Source organism: Ostrinia nubilalis, chromosome 13 (genome assembly GCF_963855985.1).
Source record: "Ostrinia nubilalis chromosome 13, ilOstNubi1.1, whole genome shotgun sequence".
Taxonomy (NCBI): domain Eukaryota; kingdom Metazoa; phylum Arthropoda; class Insecta; order Lepidoptera; family Crambidae; genus Ostrinia; species Ostrinia nubilalis.
The window spans coordinates 10,670,142-10,687,277 of record NC_087100.1 but is presented as its reverse complement, the minus strand read 5'-3'; the positions used below and the strand labels follow the sequence as shown (position 1 = coordinate 10,687,277).

The 17,136-nt window shown below is 36.7% G+C and overlaps 3 protein-coding genes across 3 annotated transcripts; 1 reads left to right on the top strand and 2 right to left on the bottom strand.

Annotated features, from left to right (window-relative positions):
- Positions 1-104: 104 nt before the first annotated feature.
- On the bottom strand, positions 105-9,650 carry LOC135077658 (polycomb protein suz12-B). Its single transcript, XM_063972220.1, has 9 exons — positions 9,432-9,650; positions 9,305-9,351; positions 8,937-9,224; positions 8,491-8,707; positions 7,955-8,193; positions 7,421-7,640; positions 6,565-6,770; positions 4,371-4,684; positions 105-3,962 (listed from the first exon to the last, which is right to left on the bottom strand). Exons 1-9 carry the CDS (start codon positions 9,529-9,531, stop codon positions 3,263-3,265), a joined length of 2,331 nt encoding a protein of 776 aa, XP_063828290.1. The 5' UTR covers positions 9,532-9,650; the 3' UTR covers positions 105-3,262.
- Positions 9,651-10,590: 940 nt separating this feature from the next.
- Positions 10,591-12,364, top strand: LOC135077655 (uncharacterized). The gene is made up of 5 exons (XM_063972218.1): positions 10,591-11,113; positions 11,188-11,435; positions 11,517-11,649; positions 11,828-11,957; positions 12,058-12,364. Exons 1-5 carry the CDS (start codon positions 10,766-10,768, stop codon positions 12,141-12,143), a joined length of 945 nt encoding a protein of 314 aa, XP_063828288.1. The 5' UTR covers positions 10,591-10,765; the 3' UTR covers positions 12,144-12,364.
- Positions 12,365-12,416: 52 nt separating this feature from the next.
- LOC135077657 (ubiquitin domain-containing protein UBFD1-like) lies at positions 12,417-16,990 on the bottom strand. Its single transcript, XM_063972219.1, has 6 exons — positions 16,851-16,990; positions 16,285-16,724; positions 13,707-13,832; positions 13,397-13,538; positions 13,239-13,285; positions 12,417-13,111 (listed from the first exon to the last, which is right to left on the bottom strand). The coding sequence occupies exons 1-6, from the start codon at positions 16,861-16,863 to the stop codon at positions 13,001-13,003; spliced, it is 879 nt and encodes a 292-aa protein (XP_063828289.1). The 5' UTR covers positions 16,864-16,990; the 3' UTR covers positions 12,417-13,000.
- Positions 16,991-17,136: the final 146 nt, after the last annotated feature.

The window sequence follows — 17,136 nt, the reverse complement described above, 5'->3', positions numbered from 1 at the left end:
TCACTCTTCTATTTGCATTATGATAAGAGATAAAAAAATATTGTTATTTTCAAGCTTCGCTAATTTTATTGTAAATATCGTAGAAGAGAATTAAAATACAAATATCGAAAATAATAGTTATATTTCATTTCATCATACATAAGTACAGTAATTCGCTGAACATTACATTACTCAAAATGGAACAATACAAAAATAACAAATATTGTCGTTACAATCAAATTAACACGCAAAAATGGAAATACATAAAATACAGCTTTTAACATAAGTGTATAACCAGTACCTAAATGTATGTAAAACATTGAGTCGATTAAACTATGTACGTAGTGTTATAATAAGTATAAGTAACAGTCAAGGGCTGTATCACATTGGGAAAGAAGCTAGTAAAGTGAAAAATTTACTACAACTAAAATGTAAAGGGGCATAGCTAATTATTGTTTTGATCAGACGTAGGGCGTGTAAATTGGTGTACAACTGGTACAACTTTTACTACAAAATAGGGCACTTAAAAAGCGCTGTTGGACAAAGAGCCACTGGAGAAAGCCACAGTAAAAACATTAGTAGCCATCACTGGCTATTTAAACGCTAAAATGTTGATGCCGCGGCATATGTGAAAGATATAGTCCACAAACCATGATCAGCCAGCCAGCCATAGCCACTAGTGGCTTTATTGTGGTCACCAGTGGTAGTCTGGTGTGAGTTAACACTCACTCACCACAGCAGAACTTAATGCACTAAGTCAGATGTATTGCTATTATTTAATTACACTAAACGTCTGTAAGCCAGAAAAAAGTTAATGTATAAAAAAATAGGACGTTAGCATAATTTGTACCAACATCATTATGGGATTGCAAAAAAGCAATGTGTCGCATCAAGCTTCCAGATTATCGAATCACCCTAAACGGATGGGCGAGTTTCAAAATTAACCAACTATCCTACTACTATTGCTCACTATTATATTACTTTGTGTTATGTCGATTATAAACTATAACATTGAGCCATACAAAATGTATAACCAATATAAATTTAACACAATAAAAAATATTATTATGCTATAAATCTACACCTAAAACGGATCTGATACATTTGTGATTCACGTGGTGCTTCGTGGATATTGTAATAATATATTCGTGGGTTAATATTTATTTATTACAATATTGGGCCATATACAGCGTACAATGGATTTGTTTAAGGCATTAAGACACCCTGCAGTCTTTTGTTCGATTTGATTATTTTAATAAACGAATTGTAATTGCAAAATGGCTGCTAAGGCAACAAATGACTATCATCAGTCTATAGCGAACTGTTTATGTAATATCTTATGGAAATATCATCTAATATCGAACAGTTAAATTACTTTATTGATTTATGTTAGTTGTATCTATGATTAATCAGAATTTTACTATAAAAATAACTCTAGTGCACCTAAAATTGATCTTATGCCAGCGCAATAAGAGATATCGAATATTTATAGCTACCTGAAATGTTAGATAGTACTGCACTCTCAGATAGATCTGTCGACGTACTTCTACTAGCCCATACAATAGCTTCATTGAGTTTATTTCATATAATATTAAGGTGCATAAAATCCTTACAGTCATAACATTCTGAAAGAGCTGTCAGCCAGGTATTTATTTAGTTTTTTCTATTTTTTTTTAAACTGACTTATCCCATTTCTTTGATAATTTATAAAATACTCTTAAGTTTTTTCGTATTACTCAAGGAATATTTTAATATGACCTATAATATTTTTTTAATCAACCTGAATCATGTGACTGGGCCAATCGGTTGTAAAATTAAATTCCACCAAAGGTGCGTTGAATTTTGAATTTACATTGTCAGATACACGATATAAGAAATGGTAGTAAATAAGTTTAACATACATAAAATTTTAAAAATAATTACCCAGCTTTCAAAATTCTACAACATCCATAGCAAATCTTACATGCACACAACATTTATTTATTTATAACTAACAAAGGCAGTTAATGAATCGGGTCACCACTAGTGGTATAGACGACAGTACATCAAGCTAAACGTGACGTCTTATCTCGTAATACAGGCTATTTTGCAACAAAAAATGTATCTTTAGGTCTAGGTGCGCGCCGCATTAATTTTGTATCACGTCTATTTGTCGATTTTACGCGATAAGCCCATACATTTGTCGTCTAAAATCATCGATAAGATTTCATCACGCCGCGCATCCCTGGCAAGTCTGCTGTGCTGTCATCTATACAACAACTACATGCGATATTGTATAATTATTGTTCTATAATAGTATTAATTCGTGACCCACTAACTGAGGTCGCACTCCTGGCAGTGATTCCGTCATTTAACATTAATTAATCGACTACGGTTAAATCAAAGGTCTTACGCCATCGCAATAAAGATCATATTTGTATATTTACACACAAATTAATTCCTAATGATTGATTTAGATAATCACAGTTACGAATGACAAATTTCACATTTTGCTAACATGCTGAATCAAACACAACGTTCACATAAGGGTCACTTGCTCTATGGTCTCTAATCTATGGTCTGCAAAGATAAGATCTGAGTGGTTTGTTTATAGTTTTCAAAGATTGTACTGTTTATCAGTGATCTCCAAATGGATAAATTAAATACATATTGTATGTTTGCAGGATTGCGAGACATCTACCCTGGAATATAACATCATTCTGTTTCTATCAACATAAAACTAACTGACAGCTATAGAAGGATATTTATCTACCCCAGAGTTTACGTAACTATAGATTAAAGAAACTCGTGCAAGTGAACCAAGAGATCTAAGATCAGGAAAAACTATTTTATGTTAATATAAGCCATAATTTATCAACTTACCTACTGGTATCCATTACATGGACTTTGTTTACTTAAAATTAAAATTTTAGCGTTTTGGATACAATTGTATTTGCGACAATTCGCTACGAAATTCATTTAATTAAAAGTAGTCAATTGATATGATACCAAATCTTAACTAACACGACAATTAATAATCATTTAAATCAACAAATTTTGTTCTAATAGGACATTGAAAGACATCTAGCACATAGCACTACAATAACTTTCTACATTTTGCCAACAAATAACTTAAACAGATTAAAATAAGGTAATTAAAAACGATGTGGTCAATAAAGTTCGCGTCGTGGCAATTGGTGGCAAAGTGACATCGGGAATTTCTAAAAATCAATTAAAATACTTTTTTGTTGTACTTGGGAGCCTCGGTCGAGGTCAGTCTGTGGCGTTTGACACAAAACAGATGCTATACGGAGCTCTTTCGTTCCGATATTGAGGAGCGTTTGCGACTTTGGATGCTGCCGGAGGACATTTTACGTTTGGTGTCTACGTGACTCGGTCCAGGACTGGCGGACTTATTGAAGTTATTGGCAGCGCTAGCCATTCTGTTAGCGTTTTGTAGGTTAGAGGTTTTCCGTCTGACTGAGGGCGAGGCCTCTACGTTATTAAGCTTAGCTGTGGTAGCTTGGGGCTTCTGCTCTATAATAGCGGGCTGTTGGTACTTACCCACCGCGTTCCAATGCTCACGCTGCGCTTTAAGCGAGTCTCTCATCTTCTCTTTGGCTTCTGCATTATCCGCCAACATTTGGTTCAGCATTTGCACCGTCTGGTACAGCGCTACCGGGCTTAGTAACCCGAAGTCGTGCAAGGAACACATGTGGAGCACGAAGTTTCTATACAGATTCTTCTCTAGTAGTTCCTTCCCTTTCATTTGGAGGAACATTTGGCAGGCTAACGGTATCTGGCAGTCGCCTACGTAATTGTATTTCATGACGTGGAGGTTCCACATCTTCATGAGTTCTTTCTCTCCTTCGTTGACGTCGGTGAACTCGTCGATCATCATCATTGTCTTCTGCTGTAGCCATAGCGGGTCGGTCTCGCTTTCCGAGTCTATGTCCAGTTCGTTGGGGTATACTGGGAGGCAGGTGATTGTGTGGTGGTACAGTCTGCGAATGGAATAAAATATCAATTACTGGAGATTGTTGACATTTTGCAAGTGATGCTGGGTAGTAGACTTCCTTTTGACAAAGAAGCATTTATCAATTTCCTGATCGCTTAACGTAACATAAAAAGACGCAGCGAAACAAACATAGTAATCTGAATCTGTCTTTGACTAAGGGTCATTTTTCGAATCACAAATAATAGTAATTTTTACGTTGTCTAAACTAGAGGCACCAAGCATACCATGTTCAGCAAATTAGGAGTGTAATGTCCAGAAAAAAGACACTAGTAGCAAAAAAGCAAAGCATAAAAAAGCTGCCATCTTGTATTCCAAACTTTATGGTCTCTGTGCCTTGCCTTTTGCCCAGAAACTTAAAATACTGGCAGTAAAACATAAACAAAAAAATACTAACCTGTTATGTCCCGTCAGATACGGCCGTTGCGCCTCCACCACCTCACTATCGTCCAGCTCCAAGAACTCGGCCAGGCTGTGTCTATGCGGCCGACGGCGCGGCCTGGGCCGGCACACTAGCACGTGCGTTAGTGATGTGCGGCGCGTGGGCCCCGCGCGTGGCCCCCCGGCCCCCGGGCCCGCTGGCCCCCCGGCCCCCGGCGCGGGCCGCGAGCCCCGGCCCGCCCCCGCGATCAGGTCGTGAGGCGAGCCGGTGTAGGAGCCGTCGTAGAGCTCGTTGATTGATACGTCTATGCGCGCGCCGCCGGGGATTGGCTGGGGAAGAGATTATTATTTATTCAGTGTTTTTAGGCGTCCATACCCTAATGATAAAAACGCAGGCTGTATGTTATGATCTGTAACGGGTGGTGTGAGATTGAACACTAAGATTTTGAATTCTGAAATGGAGTAAAAAGTGGTCTGCACCTGAAATTGGCTAAACTAATCAAAGCAACGTCTTTCTTAAGGCTCTGTTAAGGCCTCGCTAAACTTGCGTTGCTCATAGTAATTTTCGATACAGAACCACGCGCCGGCGCCTGCGCAATTTTAGCAGAGGCCCTTAGGAAATACGTGAATTTAAATCTACTTTAACGAATACATAGACTATATTATACAGTATTGGTTGTCGCGATCGCGCTCCTCCTTGTTGGACATTGGACCAACTCACGAAGTACATACGTAAAGTTGAATCTCGAGTGGCACAGCTTGAGGTGCTTGAGCAGCGAGTATAGCGTGCCACAGTCTAAAGAACACCAAGGGCAGTGTAAATCTTCGCACGCTTCCATCTACTGTTGTTGCTGGACATTGGACCTACTTCCAAAGTATGTAAAGTTGAATCTCGAGTGGCAGAGCTTGAGATGCTTGAGCAACGAGTAGAGCGTGCCACATTCTAGAGAACACCAGGGGCAGTGGTGTAGACCGTCATACTCTTCTGTTTACTGTTGTCGTTGGACATTGGACCTACTTACAAAGTACGTAAAGTTGAATCTCGAGTGGCACAGCTTGAGGTGCTTGAGCAGCGAATACTGCGTGCCACAGTCTAGAGAACACCAGGGGCAGTGTAGACCGTCATACTCTTCTGTTTACTGTTGTCGTTGGACATTGGACCTACTTACAAAGTATGTAAAGTTGAATCTCGAGTGGCACAGCTTGAGGTGCTTGAGCAGCGAGTATAGCGTGCCACAGTCTAGAGAACACCAGGGGCAGTGTAGTTCGTCGCACGCCTCTGCTATTGTTGTTGGATATTAGACCTACTTACAAAGTATATAAAGTTGAATCTCGAGTGGCACAGCTTGAGATGTTTGAGCAGCGAGTATAAGGTGCCACAGTCTAGAGAACACCAGGGGCAGTGTAGACCGTCATACTCTTCTGTTTACTGTTCTCGTTGGACATTGGACCTACTTACAAAGTACGTAAAGTTGAATCTCGAGTGGCAGTGCTTGAGGTGCTTGAGCAGCAAGTAGAGCGTGCCACAGTCTAGGGAACACCAAGGGCAGTGTAGGTCATCTCACGCTTCTAAATGCTGTTGTTGGATATTGGATCTACTCACGAAGTACGTAAAGTTGAATCTCGAACGGCACAGCTTGAAGTGCTTGAGCAGCGAGTAGCATGCCACAGTCTAGAGAGCTCCAAGAGCAGTGTAGATCATCGCAAGCCTCCATCTACCGCTAGTGTCGTTGGATATTGGATCTACTCACGAAATACGTAAAGTTGATTGAATCTCGAGTGGCAAAGCTTGAGATGCTTGAGCAGCGAGTACAGCGTGCCACAGTCTAGAGAGCTCCAAGAGCAGTGTAGACCGCCGCAAGCTTCCATATTGGTACTGCTAGTGTCGTTGGATATTGGATCTACTTACGAAGTACGTAAAGTTGAATCTCGAGTGGCACAGCTTGAGGTGCTTGAGCAGCGAGTATAGCGTGGCACAGTCTAGAGAACACCAAGGGCAGTGTAGATAATCGCACTCTTCTGTTTACTGTTGTAGTTGGATATTGGATCTACTCACAAAGTACGTAAAGTTGAATCTCGAGTGACACAGCTTGAGATGTTTGAGCAGCGAGTATAAGGTGCCACAGTCTAATGAACACCAGGGGCAGTGTAGATCGCCGCAAGCTTCCATATAGGTACCGCTAGTGTCGTTGGATATTGGATCTACTCACGAAGTACGTAAAGTTGAATCTCGAGTGGCACAGCTTGAGGTGCTTGAGCAGCGAATATAGCGTGCCACAGTCTAAAGAACACCAAGGGCAGTGTAGATCGTCGCAAGCTTCCGTCTGTTGCCGCGAGTTGTTGTTGTATAGGAACTGGTAGATGATCTGTTGACGTTTGGCCTCGCCGTCTGCAGGCTCTGGCTTTGACTTCTCACCTTGAGGGGGAAAAAGTATTTATGTAATTCCTGTCATAGACATTGGGCCAAGATCCATACTTTTGGCCAAATGCTGCATGATTGGTGGATTTTGACATATCTGTCAATGTCATGTCAAAAATAACCAATCATGCAGCATTTGGACCTCCCGTCTACGTATTGCCATCTGGCGGATTTTTCAATCGCGAAAACCCTCATTGCAAAAACTTTTCTTACATTTAGCAATTTTTTTAGATTTCTTTTTGCAAAGATGACGCAAATTATGAACGTCATTTTGACAGTTTCGTCGATAAAAATGAACAACTGTTTTGCAGAAAGTGTTTATAAACTCATGTCGCACAGCAAAAATATTTTTTAGTAGACATTTTTTTCACACATTACAAAATAGAAAATAAATCCAAATCACAAATAGGCAAAATAATTACATTCAAAAACTATCACTTTAGCAATAAAATATCCAGAGTTTTAGCTATAAATTACAGACAGATGTAAGAGTATGAGTTAAATTGAATATAATATTCCCATAACTCATAAAAATGTGCATATTTTTAAAAGCTTTTGCATATTACATAAAATAGTAACTGCCATATTATTCAAAATGATACAGCAAGGAAGTGTCATTTAAATTCACATGTTTATACAATGCCTACCGTTTTTAACATCGTTGGTGCTACATTTCTGCATTGAATGTCTGTCTTTGCTACTTCCGGCTTCTTTCTTGTGTCCGTTAGTTTCGCTGTTCTGTTGGTACAGCTTAGGTCGGTTCACCAGTCCGTTAGTCGGCTCCTGGCTCCAGCTAAGCTTTAGTTTGAGGAGAGGTCTCACTTTGAATATGTCAAAAGGATTTGTTTCTGTGTGAAGGTCATTTTCCTGGAAAACAATATTCTTTGTAAAACACTGTAGAAAGATTTTATTACAAAATAATCTTTAGGCTTTAGGTTAGCTATAGGCTATAGGTATGGACCATGATAAGAACTAAATTGAAACAAATATTTATTATAACTCAAGTCTGTCTGTATCAAAAGCAAGTTCATTGATAACAAGCCATTTATTGACAGCATAGGTTACATTTGTTTTGTTTATAGCAAGCATGATAAATAAGGATAAACATCTGTTATTAAATTGATTTATTAGTTGGCCAGTAAATAAACAATTTTCCTCAATAAAACTTCAACGTAACTTACGTTAGGTATAGTCTCCCACTGAGCCATCAGCGCTTTATGCGGTGATCTAGCGATAGTCGCACTCCTGCCGCCAGGGGTCGCATCATGCAGAACTAGGTCGTACTCGCCGTTAGTGAGCAGACAGCGGTTGTGTTTGTCGTACACAATCAACTCACTGCCGTAGAGTTTGGTCCATTTGCTGTCAGTGGAGTTGTGATGGTCCGTTGAAGTGGACGCTTTGAGCCTTTTTGTGACTGGTTCTATAGCAAAAGTATGATAAAGACAATCAATGTTTCATTCAACACACAAGTTATATGGCTTTAATATTTAAAAAGGATATGATTATTTATTGCTACAGAGTTAAATAATCTATTAGTTGTAGAAGAGTTTGTAACACAAAATAGTATCCAGTAACAGAAAACCAATTATAGCAAGAAGGGCTCAATTTATCATAATAAAAATTGTTTCAATACACCTCATAAGTTAAAAGATGAAAGAAAAATCTTTATATCAACATAAACTACTTGGCAACTTAACATAGGGCAAAATGAACTTACCATCACAATCTCCATTGGTAATTTCACTAGAACTAGATGCACCGTTAGCGGTGGCGCCACCAGAGGCCCTCGTCACGGTGACCCGCAGCATGAGCATGTAGGACTTCACGTTGGGGCCCTGTGACGGGCTGAAGGTGTCGCTAGAGATGCTCACAGCTGATGCCATTGCTGGGGGCTCCGATGTTGAAGGGTTCAGCGGCACAGAACAACTGCCAACCTAAAAGAAGACAAAATATACATTAAATTCTGTGTCGATGTCTTTGTCTACAGTATTGTGACAAAACTTAATGCTAAAATTATGCATAAAACAATTTCTTTTCCAAGAAATTTTTAAGCATTAACTTAGAGACCCATTTTGACTATCATTGAAGCATAGTAAAGACAATTAATTATGCAAATCATATGCCTCATGTATAAAATGCCTGGCAATTATAAAAAATACTCACCGAGACTTCAACAATAGCAGAAGAACTTTCTTTTCTTTTCTTGTGACAAATTTTCAACAATAAGGTCTCCACTTTGACCTGGTAGTCTCTGGGGTCATCCAGGCTTTTGTCATAGAAACCTAGAAACGTCAGTGTCATGTAACCTCCCAAACTGTTTGGCTGGAGTTCAGTGCTCTTCTTTAAGGTTATTTTGTCCAATAATGAGTCAACTTTAAATCCCACACGGCTTCTATTGCTCCTAGACATCCTACGTTTCATGTAAGATAGTGTTCTATTGAGAAATATAGGCTGAAAACAAAAAATAACTCGTGATAAGGATGTGTTGGTAGTGATTTAATATTAGCATAATTCGTTACCAAATCACGTACCGACAACATGTTACGAGTCCGCAGGAATCTGTATATTTGTGTAGGCTCTGAAAAACATACATAATTAGGCAATTGAACAAATAATTCACAAGAAATGCAAAGTTATTACTACTGGTCCACCACTTACTTTCAAATGCTTGTAAAAATAGCTCATGGTCAGCTTGTAAGTGGTCGATCTTGGAGTTTTTGTTTGTTTCACTATCTTTATCACGTTTCTTTGGAGGCATTTCTATGGCTTTTCTAACGAAATTGTTGTTGAAACCGCCAAGTTCATCAGTTCGTTGACATGACAGCGTCAGGTCAAAAACTATAGACAATTTTTTTTACTTTCATCCATTCGGTAATTTCCATAGGAAATAGGGATGCGATTACCGATATGTTATAGCTCTTGAGAACGGTGAGCTATTTACATAGTACTATGCAGTTAGAGATGGGTAGTGGGTAAAAACCCATTTCACCCGATTGGGTTTCAACTGGGTGATTTGGGTAAAAACCCGGTTTTTACCCATTATCACCCATTCTGGTGGGTGAAAACAAAAATAGCGTATTTTTAAAGTGAGAAGTGGTATTTGTTGCTAAGAGGGCGTTCTAGTGTTACGTAATGCAATCTGGGGGGAGAGGAGGTCTTGAAAAACGGTACAATGCGTTACAGTGGCGGAAGGGCGGTTTGATTTCAAGTTTTTAAGCAGAAGTACTTTGTAGTTGGTGTTGTTATTTGTTACTTTATACCGTAATGTCATCAAAGAGAGAGTTTGGCATCTTTGGCATCCCCCCCCCCCTCCATGTCCTTGCCATGATCACAAATTATTGTGTTCCTACTAAATTTCTTCTAAATCGGTTCAACAATTCTTGAAATAACACCATTTTATAAAATAATTGGTCACATCATCATAACGTGATCAATTTTACGATTTGGCCACGATATAAATGCATATTAGTGTTAATTTGACTTATTACTTATTAATCAATAAACTTAAATGAGAAAAATTCAATAAAAATAAAGAAAAGATACCAATTGAAATAATTATAAAATTATTTGTTTTCACCCGGTGTAAACAACCACGGGTGGAATGAAACGGGTTTTTATTGGGTTTTTACCCTCATGTGGGTTTTTACCCGGGTGGAAACCCATCTCTATATGCAGTTAGCTTAGATACAGTCTTTTTTAGAAGGAAAAAGAAGAAAAAGAAGAGAGAAATTTAAAAGGAAAATTATGATTAAGAAGAAGAAGTGGTTCGACAGGAAGATTCAATGAAATAATCCATCGAGAAACCTGTAAAAATTGGTTGAACCGGTCTTATACCTATTTCAGAACGTTTATGTCAAAATTTGACAGCTGCTTGACAGTAAAAAAAAAACAAATGTGATTGTGTGAATTTGTTTGTGTAAATTTAAATTAAATTATTTATTAATGAATTCTGATTAATTTTAATTAACTATGTCCGTTAATTGTATGAAGAAATGCTTAGGTTGCCCATTTCTCAAAGATTCATTCGCCGAAAGATACGAAGTATACAGAAAAATGCATATAAAAAGGGATTGGATCCATCGGAAATGAAACAATTTTATTTATACACTTTTACTGCAGTAAATAAGGGAACAAATAGAAGTATCATCGTGGGGATAGTAGCATTAAGCGTGTTTTTAGTGATAAGCAGTAGCTGGTTGTATTTTTCCGTGGCTGAAAGGTGTTTGCTGCCGAGCAATTACTTGGTGTGGGAGGCGTCTCGTCCGCTCGCTGATTGTGCCTATTGCGAAAATATTACGAAACCCGTCGTATTACGGAATGTTACTAGGCGTAGCTTTGCTGTAAGAATTTAACAGAGCTTACTCAATTTAATGGCAAGATTTATTTTTTATTAATCCTGTAATTGTTTTTACAGGCTTATGCTTATTCCTCAAAGCCTATAATCGTCAAAAATGCCGTGAGCCACTGGAGAGCCACAAAGGAATTTAGCTTTGACCTATTTAAAAGACTGTACCAACAGACTGATGGTAGCTATGAGAGCCTTGAGGACGGCTGTCAGTTTTTAAACTTCAAGAGTGATTTGTTTACATTGAAGGAAGTTTTTGATATGCCTGCTGCTAGGGCTAGGAACGAGCCAGGGCAGGAGCCCTGGTATGTAGGCTGGTCAGTTGCTTTTTGAAATATAATTTGATTTGAGACCTAGGTAGTTAGACTGTCTACACCTAATACTATTTTTGTTTTCAGGGGTAACTGCCACCCTGAGATATTGGCTAAATTAAGACAGTATTATGATGTGCCTGAGTTTTTGCCAGTAGATGCTGAATTTCCAGCTACAGAAAACATATTTTTTGGGTATGAGATTGGAGCTGTTATGCATGTAAGTTTTATGTATCTTCATTGTAGGATAAATATTAAAATAATTGATGTGATTTCTCAAATCAGCATTACAGTAATTCATAAAGTATTCTTTATTGTCTCAATTTAGCTTATTAGAATTAAAACTTGAATGTTTCTTTATTCATGTTGTGAAGTATGTCCATTAACTTTATTTCCAGTTGGATTATATTCCAAGATTGATGTGGCAGGGCCAAGTGAAAGGGAACAAGCTCTGGACCATAGCACCAGTGCCTGAATGTGACCATGTTTGCAGTAGAATTAGCTATTATGTTGAACCAGGGGATGTAGGTAAGATTGGTGAAGCCTGCCTAGTAACAGATTAATCTAGCACAACTAAGTTATAATCTCTATGTAAAGTTAGAATGCAAAAAATGTTTTTCTTTTTCAGTATTCTTGGATACCCGTATTTGGTACCATGCAACCAGCATTCCCAAGGGTCAGTTTTCTTTGACAGTGCAGTCAGAATATGGGTAAAAGATGCAATATAATTTCGTGTATATTTTTAATGTAGTACAAAATGTATGTTTACATATCGAGATGCCAAATTTTTATGTACCTTATACTTATTTATACACTATTGTGCTTTTATACAACTTGTGTGCCATGTACTCTGTAGTGCAACTACTCTAGCTTTAATTTATTCAAATTGACAGTATTTACTTTCCTTCTAGATTAAATAAAATTTTATAAGTTTGGATTGATGGAGTTTTAATTATCAGGATCAGGGTTAAAATATAAACCAGCAAAACCTGTTTAAAACATTTTATTCATCTAATTCTATGATCAAAAGTATTCAGTAGTGAAGGATTGGTTTCAATACCAGTTTGCTCAATAATTTAAATACGTAAATTTAGATCCACTACAATCACGTTACACTAACATCAATATGAAATATTTGACAGTCAAGTCAGTCTGGGCAATATGATCCTGACCAATCCTCCACTCAGACAGTATTGTAAAGTTCACATAGAGAGATCAGGTTTGAAACATGAAGGGTACATAAATTAATAAGCTCAGTGAATGCAGTGTTCAAGGTCACAACATCCATAGAAATCTTACTTGATCAGCAACATTTTACAGCTTACTGAACCCAAATGCACAAAATGCAAACTTACAATAATAATAAATAATTTCTCGTATGACCAGATAGATGCCAGCATTTGAATGGACAATTTTAATTGACATGGCATAATGTTATCACAAAAGAATTGGTACTATTACATTGTACCAGATAGAAATGAATTTTGATACACATTTATAAATTTTATTGCAACTACCCAATACATTCATGGGAAGGTAGACATCAAATGGACTGAGAATTGATTGAGTGATTAGAAGAACTGCCACACTCCGAGTATGGCATCTTTGATAGCTTCTATGTACTGCGCCGGGACCCAGTATACCCAATACCTGGAGGCAGCGGTAGGCCCTAGCTGAAGTCCCTGAGAGACAAAAAGACGTTATCAATGTGGAGTGTCATCATTGCTATTGTTGGAGCTGCGCCAAATGAGTATTGGATAAACAGTGTGGTAGTTTAAGATTTTAGTGACAGAAATACACATGACTCACCATGATGTGATATTCCTCATGTTCTTTTATGGGTTCAGATGTGATACCTGAAAGAAAAGGATGGGATTAGAAATCGACAAAGATTATTTTATTGAATAAATGAAAAAATCACTAGTAAGAATATGATTTCGTCATATCAATAGATGGTAGGTACTCACTTTTGATAGAGGTCATGGCCAGTTTTTCAGTGCGCTCTTTTGTGCCGATCCAAAGCTGATCTTGCTCTGGTTTGAAGGTGAGCCTCACTTTGCCACCATGTTTATTTAACATGCCACTGAGGGGGATGGGAGGCAGTGGTTCCTGAAAGCAAAATAATCAACTCTAGATACAGTCACAAACTAAGTTTGATGAGGTAAAATAGGCAAAAATGTATGTTATACATTATACAACATGCTAATGACTTCAATGTAGAATTGAAAGTGTAATGACTGTAAAAGAGAAAGAGAATTTGAAGTTTGTGTGTCCTACCTTGACTCCTTTGATGCCTGGCATTACATCAGGGGGGACACCCTTATCTAAGACTTTCCTGTGGATTTTCTGCATGCATAAAGGCTCTTTACTTGACTGGCTGTTTGCTTTCTCTTCTAATATTTCCTACAAAAATAAGTACATGTCAATTAGGTCTATTAAAACAGACTAGTATCAGAATATTTCCGTACCGCGCGGGAATAACTTGACATGTCATTTTTGCGTACTTTTCAGGGGAGCGATTTTAAAGTTTAGAGTTCTAAATCGGAATTAATGATAATTGATATTTTTATGATTGAAATAAGCTAATTTGATGCGTATCTTTCGATTGGCGTAAGAATTTGATTAAATTATCTTCTTAATCTATTAAAAAAAAGACTTGTCAAGTTGTGTACCGACGACTTGTCAAGTTATTCACCAAAGAAAAACAAACATTTAAGGTGTAAAAATTGGATTTAAGTTAATTATTTTGAATGAAGTTTAAGTAAAAAAACAAAACAATAAAATAGAACATATTTTTATCACTTTTGCAATGAAATAGTAACAAATTTATTAGAAAAATCAAATATAATCGCAGATTATGATTGCTTTTGATCAGATAATTGTACGTTTACTTAAATTAAAAAAAAAAGACAAATAAAAGAACAAAAGCCATGCTTCATAACAAGCACAATTAATTTTAATTATTTTAGGCTTACCATTAGGCTTAAAATAATTAAAATTAACTGGATATATTTTTGCGTAAGGTCGACACGCCCTTTCGCGTCCACCGTCCAGTTCACGTCCAAATGATGGATCACTCTAGAACGTAAGCTATTGCTATGATTCCCTGAATGTATGACAGGTAAACCCACATTAAAAAATCTTATAGCATGCTACCGTTTTTTGCCAAAAATAAATCCCACGTGAGCAGGTGCGCGTTTCAAGGTAAGTTTTTAATATATTTAGGTCTAGTTTGGGATTTACCGCAGTCTCTAAGCCTTAACCATGAACCATACAATACGGATAATGATATCGGTGATTGTACTTTATTAAATGACACTTAAAATAAGGTGGATGCGAATTTACTACAATGAAATTTCCACTTTGCGTCAGAAGTGATCGCGGTCTGGTCTAACTGGGTCTAAGATATTAAAATATACAAAACAATGCATGTTGCATATTATTTAAAACGTTATTTACATGACTTATCGAACACAAAGATTTTTTTCAGTACTTAGGCCTTTTCCTGGACGCTAATACACGCTCCAAATGTAGCTTACCCTTTGTGATAGCCAATTTGCGTCCACATTGTCACGACATTTTTTTAAATACAGACGTTGTAAATAATATTAAAAAGCAAACTGTGCCTAGAGAGGAGACCATAATTATTGCAAATTGAGCCATACTATTGAAATTTAAAAAAATGAAATAAACTAAAATATAAATGTATGTTTATAATTATTAAGTGTGATACCTAAATATTTTGAATACCAATTAGTAAGATTTTATCTATATTTTTTTATTTCCATGCTGTTATTAATTATTAGTGATTTTGAATGCATTTTTTCTATATTACATTAATATTACAAAGATATTAAAAACTTCTAATGGTTTAGAGCAAGTTTAATACTATACTTATAAAGACTAAAGGAAGCATAATGACAACAATTTTTCGTTCAAAATGATTACGAAAAATTGTATAATATTATTTTTATTCCTCAAATCACTAAATGGACGAGATCTGGCATATCGACCCTACTTACCTCATCATTATTCCTAATTAATGTCATTGATGTCAATAGACTATAAAAAATATCCGGAACTTAAAGTTGACCTAAAAGTTTATTATTAGATTTTTTACTTATATTCGGTTGTCAAACGAAATCTTAGTCTGTTATGAAAAAACATTAGTAGATAGTACCTACCTATTGACTAAACTTATCCTTCTACTTTCAACTTGCTATTTAAACGTTAATTTAGTTTTAAACTATTGAAAATAGTAATAAAAGTAATAATTAACGCTTAAATATATTAAAAATATATTTTCAGGGGTTGCTAAGTAAAAAATATTTAAAGACACTCGAAATCCTGACAATGTTATATTTTAAAAACTGCTAATGCCACATATAAAAATATGATTATACGAATGTAATAGCTGGATAACTCCAAATATCCAAACTCTTGACAGTGTGCATAACTAGACAACTCCACATATCATGGATATGTTTAGTACTCAGAGGGGATCATAACTTGATAACTGTTTTTGTCAAATTAAAAACGAAAATCCATAAATGTATAAGTCGAGATATTAACAAATACATGTTCTGACATACATTGATAAATCGAAATATAAATGTTTGTACGAATAATATTAATTGGATATATCGTTATGTCAAATATTTATTGCCTAAATTAGAGATATTTACTTATGAACAAGAGCTGTATTTCAAGTATTTTTGGGTATTTCGAGTTGAGTTTTTTATACCAGAAGGGTATAAGGTAGAGGAAACGTTTAAGCTAATAAAAAAAAAAAAGTGCAGGTCGAGATGTCAAGTTATTCCCGCGCGGTACGGATTTATTTAATTACAAAACTTACCTTAGGTGCACTCTTCACAGCCAATATGTCATCCATTTTGGAACCCACAAGCATTACCTTACCACCTTTGACAATGCCAGCATTCCTCAATGTCATGGTGTCGCGGGCCATCCCTTTGATGATGAGCTTCTGTGCGGATTGTGGCACTCCACATATTCTCTCCAGATGCGCCTTCAAATCCAGCACAGACGCATCGTACGCAAATGTAATGTCATGCCTATTCTTGTTAAAAACTACGGTAAATTCGACCTGTTCCGGAATCTCACAGAATTCGGTTTCATCAGTCGTCTCCGACGTGCATGCGGCGCTCCCTGTGGGAGCTTCCATGTGTGAATTCTCCTTCTCAACTTCTGATTTGCTCTCTACCACATCTTTTGACGATCCATTTGATATTAACGAATTTGGATCTCGATTTTCTGTTGAATCTCCCTTTTCAGACGCTGAAAAGCAACATAATATCGTGAGTTAGCAATTTTCTAGAACAAAAGCTCTCCTTACACTGGACTGTAAGGACTGGTAAAACACATTTCTACGAGAAATAAGAATGGCAGAAACAATAAGCTTACCTATATATTCCATAATTTTAGGTACACTTTATGTTTTTAATGAATAAAATTATAAAAACACTGTATTTGTTTTGAAAAATAATTAAAATACAGCCGACTGGCTGACGTGAAGCAACAAATTTTACCACAGACAAAAAAATGTTTTCACTGATTATTTACGTTCAGAAACAGAAACTTCAATAAATTTATCAATTGTCAAATATTATTTTTTGTCGTATGTTTAGTCGTTGCATTATCTAAATAGCTCTAGCTCTCAATTTGTCTATGAATGAACAGTGACAGCTGT

Bases quoted from the DNA above. Each gene is read 5' to 3' on its own strand.
- LOC135077658 (XM_063972220.1), bottom strand. From the start codon at position 9,531: ATGCCTCCAAAGAAACGTGATAAAGATAGTGAAACAAACAAAAACTCC. The intron at 8,708-8,936 runs GTGAGTATTTTT...GTCTTCTTTTAG, and splicing joins CTGCTATTGTTGAAGTCTCG to GTTGGCAGTTGTTCTGTGCC. The intron at 3,963-4,370 runs GTTAGTATTTTT...TTCCATTCGCAG, and splicing joins TATCTGACGGGACATAACAG to ACTGTACCACCACACAATCA.
- LOC135077655 (XM_063972218.1), top strand. From the start codon at position 10,766: ATGCTTAGGTTGCCCATTTCTCAAAGATTCATTCGCCGAAAGATACGA. The intron at 11,114-11,187 runs GTAAGAATTTAA...TTGTTTTTACAG, and splicing joins TTACTAGGCGTAGCTTTGCT to GCTTATGCTTATTCCTCAAA. The intron at 11,436-11,516 runs GTCAGTTGCTTT...TTTTGTTTTCAG, and splicing joins GAGCCCTGGTATGTAGGCTG to GGGTAACTGCCACCCTGAGA.
- LOC135077657 (XM_063972219.1), bottom strand. The intron at 13,539-13,706 runs GTAGGACACACA...TTTTGCTTTCAG, and splicing joins CAGGCATCAAAGGAGTCAAG to GAACCACTGCCTCCCATCCC. The intron at 13,112-13,238 runs GTGAGTCATGTG...TTTGTCTCTCAG, and splicing joins ATGAGGAATATCACATCATG to GGACTTCAGCTAGGGCCTAC.